This window comes from Wyeomyia smithii, chromosome 2, assembly GCF_029784165.1.
Source record: "Wyeomyia smithii strain HCP4-BCI-WySm-NY-G18 chromosome 2, ASM2978416v1, whole genome shotgun sequence".
Lineage (NCBI taxonomy): Eukaryota > Metazoa > Arthropoda > Insecta > Diptera > Culicidae > Wyeomyia > Wyeomyia smithii.
Window position 1 is genome coordinate 71,947,077 of NC_073695.1, and position 15,480 is coordinate 71,962,556.

The window sequence follows — 15,480 nt, forward strand, 5'->3', positions numbered from 1 at the left end:
TTTTTTTTGTAATGAAGCTGTGTAGCTCACACCCAACCAAAATCATCTACAAAGATGTTGATATTATTTTCTGAAAAAAATATGCAGATAATGAGGTATGCCAGATAACTTGATACCTTGTATACCTATTCAACGTAAAAGAAGTAGATCGAGTTTACAGTGTTTAGTCTCCTGTTTCATTATTTACTAACAGAAGCTCAACCTGAAAAAAGTAACTCGTACACAAATTTTCTCCTTTATTTTGCCGTAGCCATACTAATAAAAAAGAGACGTCACAACACAAGTTGGAACTCATTCTCAGCAGTTCAGACAATGTTAAAAACATGTGCGCAGTATGTGGAATCAATAAAAGTTCATCATTAGAACTTACCCTAATTTTTGCCTACCCTTAGAAAACGCAACGAAAAGTCAAGGTACATACCACCTAGTCTTCTTTTCTGATTACTGTGTTGGAAAAATGAGTCATTGCATTGGTTCCCAATCCGCACGAGAGTCACAATTAAAATAGGACTTTTTTCTTACAATCGTCTCCCGAACGTTTTAAAAGGATACGGAAATAGTATTCGTAATCGAGTAACCATTACTTTTCATAGAAAAACTTGTGTTTATATTCTTACAAAAGACACTAAGGCTATGATTAGAAAACAAATATTTATTTCATTTTGTCTCTGTGATAATTGAACTACAAATTATTTATTTTTCCCAGAAGGGTCACAGACGAAATCATTTTACTTGTGGAACGAAAGTATTTTTTCATAAAGTAGTCACAGTGGTAATTAAAAGTACAAATGGCTTTTTCTCTTGAATAGTCACCAAGAAATTAGGAGGCACATTTAAATTTTTCTCATAAATGCATAGTGACTTTTCATAGAAATAGTTTCCCCAGTTAGTCACTGTTAGCGTGAGGTCCGAAAATCGCGCGGAAATCACAAACGAGGCGGACACACTTTCAGCGAACTTCAAGAAGCGGGATGAAATAAAAAGCGTGCGTGGTTACTTCTAACAAAATTTAATTCTAGCTGTTTCGATGTACAATGTGGGGTTTTTATAGGGAGTTTAACAAAAGAAAGTTGATTCGCATAATGAGAGAGATAAAAATTGTGGATTCTGACGTCATCGATGCAGGGCGAAAACACTCTCGCTCGCGATTGCAGCAAATAGGGTTCGGCTACTCATTATGGCTTTAACATAAACCGCCCACCAAATTACGAGCAGTAATTTCAGACCCATTTCTTCCTGGCACATATTCGTCGTTATCAAGAGGAAAACGTCGCAGCTTCCTGACGTCTCTGCGGAAAACACCCTTGCCAGTTTTGACCGAGACAACTCGGACACGGCCATCGGTCCCAGGGAAAAGCTCCAGAACACGACCCAATGGCCATTGCTGCGATTTTTCGTTATCTTCAACAAGAAGCACAAAATCTCCTTCTGCGATGTTAGGGGACGATGTTTGCCACTTCGTCAGGCGTTGAAGAGAGAGCACGTACTCGGACTGCCACCGAGCTCGAAAGTCCTGGGCGACACGTTGAACGTAGTTCCATCTGGATAGTGAACTTATCTGCTGTTCAAGATGATTAACTTCGGGTAAAGCATCTAGCGGGCGCCCGATTAGAAAATGCGCAGGCGTAAGCGGTTGAGGATCCGTGGGATCATCGGAAATAGCACAGATCGGACGAGAGTTCATGCAGGCCGCTATCTGAGACAGAAGAGTACTCAATTCCTCAAAGGTGTAAGTATAATTACCTCCAATTTTGCTGAGAAATCCTTTTGCCACCTTGATTCCAGCCTCCCATAGGCCACCATGATGAGGCGAACGAGCGGGTATAAAAAGCCATTGCACTCGCTTGTTGACCAAAAAATCGTTCACTTCATCACTGTGTTCGGTTGCATCTATTTGATGGTACAGCTCTCTAAGAAGTCTCGCTCCTGCTCTAAGGTTCGTGGCATTGTCCGAGTACATCTTACTGGGCACTCCGTACCGACTAGTGAAACGCGTAAATGCAGCAATAAATGATGATACACTTAGATCCGAGACAGCCTCCAAATGTACTGCGCGTGTCCCCAAACAAACGAACAACGCGATGTAACCTTTCGAGGACACTGCACCCCGTGTTCTTCGTCCGATGATTCCTACAGGACCAGCGTAGTCGACTCCCGTAATGGAAAATGGGGGAAGTGGCTTTAACCGATCAGCGGGTAATTGTCCAAATTGTTGAGCTATGCGTGCTGGTCGAGATCGATTGCAGGTTAAACAATCACGATACACCTTGCGAGCGGCACTAATGCCGCGTAAGATCCAAAACCGTAAACGTGTAGCTGCTAACAGCGACTGAGGGCCACAATGCAATTTCTCCTTGTGCTCGTGAAGCAAAATGAGTGAAGTCAATATCGAGTGCCGGGGTAGCAAGATCGGATGCTTATTGTCGTAGCTCAAATCCGATTGTTGCAACCTGCCGCCCACCCTGACGATACCGTTTTTATCTAGGAATGGATCAAGCTGATATAATGAGCTACCACGCTCAACGTTGAGGCCACTTCGCAGTCGGTTGAGTTCTCCTGAAAAATGTTGCTGCTGTACGTGTTGAAGGTACTTTTCCAAAGCGAAATCTATCTCATCTGAAGCGAGACGAAGCGAACCACGGTACTCAGGGTGTCCAAAACGGAGCATCCGGGCGGTTACACGAAGTAGAAGCTGAAGATTCGGATAGTACCGGGCCATCATATCATCCAGAAAACGATTGTCGTTTACAGTCAAACACACCACGGCTGTAGTTCTCTGCTCTCTATCTATCTGCCGTCGCTCATCTGTATTGAGATTGTCGATTGAAGGTGATTCGCAATTTATCGTCGTTGCCTCCCAGCTTGGTCCATGCCACCAAAGAGAGTTTGCTTGAAGTTGATCGGGAAACACACCCCGCGATACCAGATCAGCTGGGTTGTCGAGAGTGCCTACGTGAGCCCAGTTGATATAAGGTAGATGTGACGAGATCTCTGCCACGCGATTCGCCACGAAGGTCTTCCATCTTGCAGCACCTCCAGCCAGCCATGCTAAAACAACTTTGGAATCGGAGAAGGCCCGAATCTTGTGGAAAGTAGTAGAAGAAAGAGCTTCTCTCACATTTGATATCAATCGTGCGAGAATGGCTGCTGCACGTAATTCCAATCGGGGTATGGTCATTCTGTTGTTGCCTATTGGTGCCAGTTTCGATTTGGAACAGAGAAGATGGGACGAAGTTCTGTTGTCATCGCTTACGGATCGGATGTATATGCAAGCACCCATTGCTACGTCGGATGCATCGCAGTAGCCGTGCAGGTAGAGACGAGACCAATTCCGCATGTCGATTACCCTTCGCGGAATCTGAAAAGAATTGAGAAGCGAAAACTTTTGCACCAAAACTAACCAACCTTTGGTTAACTCACCGGGGGGAGTCGCATCCCAAGCCACCTTCAGCTCCCACATTCGCTGCATTACCAGCTTTGCCTTGACTATAATTGGTGATAGAAGGCCAAGTGGGTCGAAAAGGCTGGCTATTTGCGATAAAATGATTCGCTTTGTGGGCTGAAGGATCTCGGTTGGCTGGTATGAAAAATGGAACTCGTCGCTGCACGGCTGCCACTGCATTCCAAGAGCCTTGATGGTGCTGTTTGGATTCTCATCAATGGAAATTTTCACTTCTAAATCGGCGTCAGGAACCCCTTCTAAAACTTCTGCGCTGTTGGACGCCCACTTCCGGAGATGAAATCCACCGGCAGCAAAGATTTCAGTCAACTGCAGCCGTAAGTTTTTTGCTTCTGCCTCTGACGAAGCACCAGTCAGAATGTCATCGACATAAATGCCCTTTTCCGCTTTCTCTACAGCTACAGGATATTGATGTCGAAACGACTCTAGAAGCTGCTGCACACATTTTGTAGCCAAATATGATGCACTTTTTGTTCCGAAGGTGACGGTATTTAGACGATATTCCTTAATGCATTCCTCATTAGTCCCTCTCCACAAGACTTTAAGCAAGTCACGATCAAGCTCGTTCAGCCATATCATTCGATACATTTGCTTTGCATCGCTTGCGAGAACGATCGGTGGAAAGCGAAATCGAATTAAAATATTGATCAGTGAATCTTGCAAAACAGGACCGCACATGAGCACATCGTTTAATGAGAGACCACTCGTCGTCTTTGCCGAGGCATCAAAAACGACTCGACATTTGGTGGTCGAACTGGTTGTTTTGAGCACGCAATGATGTGGGAGATAAACCGATTTGCTATCTGTGTTGGTATCACTAACGAGTGACATATGCCCAAGTTCGATATATTCGCGGATGAACGCATGGTACTCATCTTTCAATTGTTGGTTACGATCGAGTTTTTTCTCTAAGTAGCGAAGTCTTTTCTCAGCAATCTGCTTCGACTCACCTAGTTGGGTGGGATCGCGTAAAAACGGGAGACGAACGACAAACTTTCCTGACTCATCTCGTATAGTATGATCAGAGAAATGTTTTTCACAAAGTTGCTCTTCTTCGGTAAGATGATTGGATGCTGGGAGATACTCTTCAAACTCCCAAAACTTACGTAACTGCTGAGAGAGAGTATCCTCGGTCGATGCGAGGAGACAGGTCGGAGTGTGAAAGCCATACGAATTATTGGCCTCGTTGTAACGGCCAGCTACTACCCAGCCGAGTTTAGTGTTTTGTAGTGTAGGTAGAGTGCCGTCGGTACTGAGGGTGATTTTACCAGGCTCGAGCAGCTGAAAAAAGAGTTCTATTCCCAGTAGCACTTCTACCTCGCCAGGATGATGAAATAGTGGATCAGCCAGATGAATTGATCCGGGAATAGGCCAATCTACAATATTTGCAGGCTTGCAAGGAAGCATTTTGGTGATTTTTTCTAACACCATACACGACGTGGATGTGCGAAAATCGGTGCATCGTGAGGAGATGGTTATATCGGCACATCTGTCAACGTGTGCTGGGGTAGATGAGATGCCTTCGAGGTTCAGGTCGGCTGCTTGCGTTTTGAGACGGAGTTGCCTACACAATTTATCGCTGATGAAATTGACTTGGGAAGCACAATCTAAAACGGCACGGCAGGCGTGCGGACGTCCATGGCTATCCAGCACGTTGATAGCGACGGTGGCAAGAAGAACATTCGATGCATCGGGACCGTTTGGTGAGTCGAGGGCCGAAATCAAAGACTGGGCTGAAAGTCCTGGATTTGCCGGGGCCATGACCGCTGGACCGGTGGGGTGTGTGTTTGTGGATGGCATATTCGGGTGCAGTAAAGTGTGATGGAATGAATTGCACTTTCTGCACGTACCTGATTGGCATCTTTCACCGGGATGAACTTTCAGGCAATTTTTGCAAAGTTTCATACGGTTAACGTGAGCGATTCGATCCTCGTGATTCATATGAAGGAACTTACCGCATTGGTATAATTGGTGGTTTTGTTTGTTGCATACGTTGCAGGACGTACTATTCGTGGCAACAAATGCGCTAGCGTTTTTGCATGGAGGTTGAAATTTTGAAGGTTGTTTGAAGGGCACATTAGTTTTTGTTCTCGGAGGCTGAGATGACTGAAGAGCGAAACTCCGAGATTCTATAAACTTCAGAAAGCATTGCAGATTGATGTTTTCTTCATCCATTTCGGCTATCTTCTGGCACCACAACTGCTTTGTGTCCGGATCTATCTTTTCGCTGAGAATGTAAAGAAGCCACGTGTCTCGATCTTCCCTATTCATCGCCTGCAAAGCTCTTATAACCTCATCAGATACGTCATGCAATGATCGTAGACCGTATGAAGACGGTGACGTAAGCGTAGGCTGAACCAAGAATCGCTTTATATGTTGATTAGCGATTTCTCGTGGTTTGTCGTACCTGGTTTTTAGCTTGTCCAGCGCAGTTCGATAGTTAGCATCCTCTATTTTTAAATGCGAAATCAAGGAAGCCGCTTCACCAGCCAAATTCGTTTTCAGGAAATAGAGCTTCTGACTGCCCTTTAGCATCACATTTTTATGCACTAAACTGTCGAACAAATCGTAGAAAGATTGCCACTCTAGGTAATTGCCACTGAAGACCGGCATATTCATACGCGGCAACTTTAAGTCAGACAATGGAGTTGTAGCTTCGTTGGGGTGGGTGACGGCACTAGCAATGGACGGCGCGGCCATGCTTGTAGACATCATGCGCAGGAATTCTGCCTGTTGATCGGCAAGCTGCTTTATAATGTCAGGCTGGGCAGCACGCTCAGTTGCAGCGTTATCGCGATCTTTCACTGCTTTCAGAATTTTCAACAAACGATTTTTCAATGTAATGTAGTACGATTCAAATCTCGCCTGCTGCTGCACCGCATCTTCATAGGCTTTATCGTCCTCACCAACATCTAGTATTCTCTTATGCACGGCACAAAAAGCAGCCCAAACCTCATTTAGGGCGTCTAGTTCGGTTTGCACATCAACTTCTTCGGCATCTGTGCCTCTTAATTTCTCCAATGCTTCCGAAATACGTTTTAATCGCGGTTCGAGCGATTTTCGTTCGCGGACGAGTTTATCCATCTTTGTGGATTTCGCGCACTTATTGTCCAAAAGTTATTTTCTACAGATTTTCTCACACTATTGTTCTACACCACTGAGATGCCAATTGGCAGAAGCACTCGGGGCCTGTATGGCGGCGACGGGGCCAATTTATGGGCACTAGCGATCACAGAACACGCGGTTCGCGGCGAAACGTTCGCGATCCGGCTCGAAGGACCATATGTTAGCGTGAGGTCCGAAAATCGCGCGGAAATCACAAACGAGGCGGACACACTTTCAGCGAACTTCAAGAAGCGGGATGAAATAAAAAGCGTGCGTGGTTACTTCTAACAAAATTTAATTCTAGCTGTTTCGATGTACAATGTGGGGTTTTTATAGGGAGTTTAACAAAAGAAAGTTGATTCGCATAATGAGAGAGATAAAAATTGTGGATTCTGACGTCATCGATGCAGGGCGAAAACACTCTCGCTCGCGATTGCAGCAAATAGGGTTCGGCTACTCATTATGGCTTTAACAGTCACTGTGACTTTTGTAAGAAAATATTTGTCAAAATTTTGTTTAATAGAATTTGTGACCTTTTGAAAAAACTTATGATTTATTAACATTGTCACAGTGATTTTTGTAATAATTTTTATTTTGGTTCAAATAAATATCAGAAAAAGTAAACATCGGGCATTGACCAACAAATGTTACAATTTAGTCACCGTGACTTTTGTAAGAAAATATATGTTAAATGTTGTTATAACAGAATATGTGAGCTTTTCAATTGTTCCGCGGAATTTTAGTAACTATCCTTTTTAATCATATAACAAAAAAAAAATTAGTTCAATTTAATCATGTTACATATTCCCTGAAACTAACGTTCGATTGGTATTGTCTCAAAAGAGTCATTGAGTCAATTGATCTTTATTGAGAAATCTAATGCCGGAGAAATGCATCTTGTTTACGAGAGTCACCAAGAATAATTGGTGACGAACACCTAAAGTTTGTTGGCTCACTAAAATGGGGGAAATGCTTGCTAAAAGCAGCGAAAGCAGTCGATTATAAAATTCAACCATAATATGATTTAGACGGTTTCCTTGAAAACTTTCATGTATTTTATAACAAGATTACAACAGGAGTTACTTATAAACAGACATTTGCCTTAAAAGATCAACAAATTCAATTTTTCGTGTTTTCAAAATATTAGAAAATTTACATATACTATCTAAAACTTAATTTTTTTTGAAGGCGCATGAAAATTGTAAGGGGTAGGCGCTATACTTTCTCCATGAAAATGGGGTTGCATTTGAAAATAGCGCTTGGCATTTCATTTCTCGCAATTTCAACTTGTTCTATGTTATTACTCATATGTACACATTCAATCATTTCCAAATTTTATCGGCGAAATAAAAAAAAAATATCAATGTTCGGGAGTTGGTCACGAATAGTTTATTTTGTTTTAGAACTTCGTCACGAAAAACATTAATTAATGTGTCGATAAATGTCTCGCGGTGACAATTTAAAACAAAAACAGAAACGTTTCTGGTTTCTCCTATAAATAACACCAAGTTAAAAATAGGTAAATGTAGACAATTTCTAACAAACCACTTTGTGACAATTACTAAAAGTTTGTATAAGGCTCTAAGCCCCGCCTTTTCGACGCTTTTTCAGCATTCCTGACCATTTACAGAACATATTCTCAAACGAATATAAATCTTCTCTTAAAGGTCACCAACATGTCATTTGTGCGGACTGGGAAAGGTACGTTGCACATAATTCAGCAATGGTTCTAGTATTTGCTACTTTTCCAGTTGTGAGTAGATGTCGCTAGCCATCGAATCGAAGCGAGCGAATGCTATTTAGGTTCTTTAAACAAAAATACATGCATAATTTCAATTCTAACTAACCGCGTTTTATTTGCAGAAGTCCCCATAGCATCGTTCCTCGAGAGCAGGAGAGATTAACGATGCTTTCTGTTTTATTCTGGTTTACGGCGAAAACTAAAATCAGTGCGAAAATACAACAACGGTTTAGCACTACTGAATGAAGCGGTAAATCCAAAACATTATATCAAGAAGACTGGCATCTCTGGATCGATCTCATACAAATGACAAGCGTCAAATCAAATAGCGCACTCCATCTATTAAAGGTGAAAGTTGGCATCACTGCGAAGACAGAATGGGCCAACCTGTGCGTTCGGCTTGTATTCGCATCGCCAGCACACACACTAGCATGCGTTAGTTCCACTTTTACTCGAAAGGTTGCGCTGCCAAAACTGTCGCTCAATCTCAGGCAGAGTTCCCAGTCCTCTTGATATGATGTTTTTGATTAAATACAAATATACTACTTACTCATCGATTTCTAATAGCACCAAATGACATCTGCAGCCAATAAAAAAAATTGATTAAAATGCTTGCCCTACGTTGCGTGGAATTGCACAGGTTTTTCAGTTAATCAACCAAGGACATTGCAGCGGCAAAACTACCGGGTAAATCAGCCTACATCAACTAGCTTGGAGTATTGGAACCGAGCTGTGACAATTCCTTACCTTGATCCCTTGTAACCTCACTGGCAACATGGTTCGGTGAAGATAGTGCACCTACCTACGCGTTGTACTTGCTGTCCTTGCGTTGTCCCGCTAACTTAATACGTGTGTCGTTGGAAGAGTTCAAGCGCCAAACCGAAACTTTCGTAATTTTTTACGAAGTTGACAATTTTGTTGGAGAGGTGGAAGTCTGGTATCAACATTGCAACAGCATGAGAGCAGACGGCAAGAACTTGGAAGAGCTCACAATGGCAGGTTTCTGGTGGGAAAAAACCTAAAAGTCTTTTTTAAATAACTGGAAATTACAGATTATACCAATTTTGGCGAACTTATTACTGTTGTTAGAAAAGGTTCAAAATAGCGATTTACGCACCTAAAGTGCCGTTAGGCCTTTTTCATGATCAGATTTTTTTTTGCTACAATCATGCTTCAAATTTTAAAAGGGGAAACGCTCTTATATTCATCTCAACACCTATATTCATTTCATTGCTCTTATTTGTCCAATTTACTGTAAAATTTTACAATTTTACAGTAAAAGTAGTTTTATTTTACCTCTCGATTCGGAAGTTAAGAACGATGAGAAGAGCGAAATAAAGCGACGAGAAGAATATAGGTGCTAAGATGAATATGGGGGTGGTTCCTTACTAGTTCTTCATAGAAAAACTTTAGAATCGTGGGGCAACTCCATACAAATGCTGGCCAAGTAAAAAAATGTCTTCAAATCATGGTAAATACATGGTTTTTATATAATTTTGGGACGCTGAGTCCGAATTTGATGTTATTTTTGCATGAAAATGTGTATATTTAACGCCAGGGGAATTTTCATGTTTTTTATACATATTATACGAGGAAAATTTTACGTCGGTTTCAATTTTTTGGAGAACAAAATGCATGATACTTGAAAGACTTACATATGCCATAAAAAAACATAAAAATATTATTTAGTTATTAAGAAAATAAAAAAAATATCAATTGAAATATATGCTTCGTGATGAAAATTACTTTTGACTTTTTTTTTTTTTTCAAAGTGACTATATTAGATTGCGTCACATTCTTCCTTTTATTCACTTCCACCTTCATCCTTATTTTTGTGTTCATTTTTAATACAGTTTTAATACCTTCAAGGAGAATTTTTCAAAATGCAGTTTCTAACGTCAAAATAATAATTCACTATTTGTTCTGTAGAAATTAGCAGGCGATTTATTATGTCATGGTTTGTGTTTACACGATTGTTTTTACATGTGACTGGTATGATACAAACTTAAATTATGATTTTGGTACTCAGTGCTGGTGATACGAAATATAAACAATGATAAGTGTTCAATACTGCGTTAAATATCGGAATATTGAAGGGTTAAACTTGTTAATATGAAAACAGTGTGATTAATCATACTGAAACATGTTTGAAAACGCTGTTATTATCAGACTAATACGAGCCATTCGTTATTCTGTTGACTGTTTGCAGTGTGCAATTCAAATTTACATTTTTAAAATCCGATATGTGCCGAACACTTGTTGTTTCTCTTCGGAAGAAGGGTACTCTGCGCAACTCTGCGCAGGATCGGACTAGATGCTCTTGAAAGCATTTTTTCCAAGCTATCGTTTAAAACTAGTGCCAATAGTGCCAAACCCTGCCGTCTAAATTTAAAAAGCTGTTTTATGCAAAAAATACGTAATTTTTGATTCCGCCTAATTTTTTTTTGAGTATTTCAATGAGATTATACATTATCCAATGGAAGGAATTATTTTCCACTATTTTACAGACAACTTTTTCTTAGACGTCATCAAGATACAAGTTACCCTTGAGGCTCCAGCAAATTTCGCAACATTGCATTTTTTTTTCAAGAAAAACGCTAAAAAACGCTGACTCAGTACACTTTGAAAAATCATAGAAAATTGAAATTTTGTCGCAATGCTCTAAAAATTTGGATTCTGACACTTCAATAGTATACAACTATAGGAAAAATACAATTGAAATGAAATTCGCATTTTAATTTTTGGGTCGATGGCCAGCGATTCCCCGCTGTGCATACGTCTCTATAGTTTGATTTTCAAAAAATCTCCCTATGAGCAGCGATACGCAAAACAAGACCCAAAAATCTGAGAAGTACAATAAATTTCCTATTGATTGTACGGTAGAAATGAAATTATAAATACATGTTTTGTTGGCTTCCCTGCAAAATATTTTACCTCGATTGAGAAATTGGTTATATTTTTGGCAAATCTTCAAATCAACCAAAAAGTACATAAATTTTACATCAAAATGAAGCTTGATGAATCAAAGTAGAAGCTGGATTATATGGACCTGCTTACTGCAGTCCGTTCTTTCTTTCCTGCAACTGAGAAAGTAATTAAAATTGCACTTGTTCTACCATGTACAAATATGCACGATTAAACTCTCATTTAGCACATCACGTCGCGTGAAAACCTGGCTGAGGTCAACAATGGTTGAGTGCTCTCTGCTTGTTAAGTGTTCATCGGCAGATGGTTAACAACAATCGTTAAAAAATTACTGTATTAACACTGGAGCAATTTGCGGAGGATAAAAGGAAGATGGTTTTTTAATTTACGATATTATTATTGTTATCTTTCACTAGGTACTAGTGTTTGTTTCTGTTTTTCAAAATACCATTTTTTAACTTCTAAAATTTTGAAGAACTTGATCCCCTCCTATATGAAATTCCATTTCCAATCGAAAACGCCAGAATTACCAGTTACAAACGGAGGAGATACTGCAATAATGAACTTTCTTGAAAATAACACCCTTAGGGTAAGGGTACCAATAGTGGCGCATTTAGTTATCACAATCAAAGAAACAGTCATAATCAAACAAAATTGATCAAAACGTCTATGTAGCAACACAGCAGTAAAGCATTAGTATATTTGTTTTTGTTTTTTCAATAATGAACTATTTGTAACATTGAGAATTTTGTAATAATGACTATGTTCCTATAGTGGTTGCATGCTTCCTATAATGGTGTCACCGGGTTCCTATAGTGGAGGTATACTGAAATGCTCATACTTGGTTCCATCTTAACTGTTTTCTCAAGGCTTAACGAACATAATGCGAAATTTTACGGTGGTAATGGCAGTATCCCTAAATTGGGGATCGGCTTAACAGATAGATACTTTTTTATTCGATAGTTATCAGGAGGCTATTTTTTACAGTCAATTTGTATGCGGGGGATTCTTTTCCGTTGTACATATATAGTGTTCTCCATACATTGTTGATGATCCTCTTCATGCAACAAACATCAATTTTAAAGTCTTTATGCGCGGAACATTCTTTGTAGGTTATGAAAGAATATCACAAGAATGTTTTGCTTTACAGTTTAGCAGAACTTTGTAAAACTTATCAATAGTTATTGCCTTTTTTTAAATATGCAGAACATATTCGATGATAGTAACACACAAACACGGATGAAGAGATGAAGATAAGATGATATTTGAAACAATTCTGACACATTTTCATCAAACCACCCGGAATAGAAAGTTTTGTTGCGCACCAAATGAAATGAAAGATGTTTCAAAAACAATGTACCTTTAATAGATCTAGTATGTAAAGCTTGAGTTTTAAACATTTATTGTTTTAATATTATTATTAATATCACATAATATCTGAATCAGACTGTATCGGTTTACACATTCCCGGGGTTGTAGTCCCTAAGTTCGGGAAGAATTGTATCCAGCACTACCAAATTCAGCTTAACAATAAGCAAATCTTCTAGAGTTTTTTTCGCCGAGTGAAGTACGGTAGTCGGACAGAGTCAAGTTCAAGGTACTGAACGGACGTTCCACCGACTCTTGTGTTGAAGGAACGGCGTATACCACTGCAGCCAATTAGAACAACTCCTTATGGGTTGATTTGTTTTCCAACCAGTATTTCCAGACGTCAATGCTATGGGGTTGACGAGTTCCCACATCGGGCACACTTAGTTGTTCAGCCAAAATATTTTTGCGCGAACATTCTACACTGTCAACTTGATCTGACAGCGAACCGCTGAACATCATGGTAGTTAGATGTTCATCAAGCGTATCGTGGTGGAATGAAGTTGGTAATTGACCATTTTTGATTTGGCTGAAACTTTTCATAGATGTTTCTATGGACAAAAGATGCCATTTAGTGCTATTGGTTAAATTTTGTGGAACATGACTCATTTTTGGGAAGCTATTAAAATATGCTATTCTGGGAAGGTAGCGATGATTACAAATATTTTTAGAGCCAAAACGGTTTGTTTGATCGGTATGACATCTTCGGCAAAGTTGTGGATAGTAATTTCATCTTTTCGAGTTGCTTTTACCAGCATGTTTTCTTTTAAGTCATCAATTTCTATTACGATATAATAGCAGGTTTTGAAATTGTTCAAGAAAAGCGGTTGTTTCAAACTTTTCGAAATACCTTTACCTTCGAGACATCAAATCAGTCTAGGAAGTAAACATAAATTGACCTATTGGGACGGGGAGACTCTGTCAATTTTTTTTGGATATTGATAAAGAGAATATCACAGGGAATGGTTGATGTCTATTCATGTCGTCTGTGCTAGGAATGCTCGCATGTGATTGGTTCATTGTTCGCGTAAATTTGTCTTAGACACTTTTTATCGATTTTCGCCGCTTTGCAATGGAAAAATAATGATAACTAGCATATTACAAAATTGTTCAACATTTTATCTATCCACCAACATATTGGTTATTGTTATCCATCATGTGGTTATGCTGTCATTATCGTTTGAAATCTGACGCAACATTTGCTAGTTTCTTTTCCAATTTTACAGAATGCATACCAGTATAGAAAACAAAGACGTAATCCCACGTCAAAAAACTTTGCCAAAAACGTCACACCGATCAAACAAACTGTTTTGGCCCTAAAAATATTTCTGATCATCAATACCTTCCCAAAATAGCATTTGTTAACAGCTTTTCAAAAATGAGTCGTGTTCCAAAAAATTAAACCAATAGTACAAAAAGGCATCTTTTGCCTATAGAAACGTCTACCCAGAGTTTCAGCCAAATTAAAACTAACTATTGAAAAATATATTAAAACTGGGACAATTTTTGTGGAACTGCTCAGCACGAAATGCTACATTTATCCATAAAAATACATGAAAAATCAAATAAGAGTTGAAAGTTAGTATACTTGTTTTTAAATAGTTTATTTGACACGGCACGATACAATTTATGTTTAACTGAGCCAAGTACATTTTTTTTAAATTCCAAATTAGCAGGGAAAAGAGGGAGGCCTTTTCTTTATTCTCGCGGCCGACTACGAGCTAGTGGGGATTTAAGGTGAGAGGAGGGGAGTTACAATTTTGATTTCAACTATATTGAGTTATACGATTTATTTATTTGTACATGGCTTAAGCAGTGATGTTCTATTTGAGCAGTTTGGACTGAGGTGTCTGCGTGAACATGAAGATGCCGAGTCTTCGTTTGGGTGTCTCCAGCTTAGTGTATCATCTTCTTTCAGCGTGTAGCGGGAATGGTAATCTAACAAATAGATAGAAGAGTTTCATATTTTAATAACAGCGTGTTTTATGAACACGTATAGCTGTGTCATGTACTGGAGATCACCGCTTCCCAGAATGTCTCTAACGGGTACGTTCGGTTGTTTTCCTCGGGCCCGAAGGGAATCTATAAGCTCAGACCTAACACCACAGTATTCGGTACACGACCAAACAACATGCTCGATGTCATGGTAGCCATCGCCACAAACGCAGTGATTACTGTCTACAAGCCCTATACGAAAGAGATGCGTGTTTAACGTATAGTGATTGGACATAAGTCTGGACATCACGCGAATGAAGTCCCGACCTACATCCAACCCCTTGAACCATGCTTTCGTCGATACCTTAGGAAAAATGGAATGTAGCCACCGTCCCAGTTCATCTGAGTTCCATGATGATTGCCAACTGTTGAGTGTTCTCTGACGCAAAATGCTATAAAATTCATCAAAAGCAATTGGTCTTTCATAAATATCGCCGTCAATAGCACCCACCTTAGCTAAAGAGTCAGCCTTTTCGTTACCCGGAATCGAGCAATGAGAAGGGACCCACGCTAAGGTAACCCGGTAATTTTTATCTGTTAAAGCACTTAAAAACCGCCGTATTTTCCCCAGGAAATACGGGGTGTGCTTCACAGGCTTCATTGATCGCAGAGCCTCAATGGCACTGAGACTATCTGTGAAGATGAAGTAGTGGTCTATGGGTAGGGTTTCGATGATTCCAAGAGAGTACTGAATAGCAGCAAGTTCTGCGACGTACACGGAAGCAGGAGCATCGAGTTTGTAGGAGGCGGTAAAATTTTCGTGGAAAACACCGAAGCCAGTGGACTCATCTAGATTAGATCCGTCAGTTTAAAACCTTTTATCATAACTAACATGTTTAAACTTATTGGAAAAAATCTTAGGGATCTCTTGGGGTCGCAATTGATC

The 15,480-nt window shown here is 39.9% G+C and overlaps 1 protein-coding gene across 1 annotated transcript; it reads right to left on the bottom strand.

Moving 5' to 3' along the window:
* Positions 1-972: 972 nt before the first annotated feature.
* LOC129719676 (uncharacterized) lies at positions 973-6,544 on the bottom strand. Its single transcript, XM_055671067.1, has 2 exons — positions 1,744-6,544; positions 973-1,593 (listed from the first exon to the last, which is right to left on the bottom strand). The coding sequence occupies exons 1-2, from the start codon at positions 6,542-6,544 to the stop codon at positions 1,184-1,186; spliced, it is 5,211 nt and encodes a 1,736-aa protein (XP_055527042.1). The 3' UTR covers positions 973-1,183.
* Between the last annotated feature and the right edge of the window lie 8,936 nt (positions 6,545-15,480).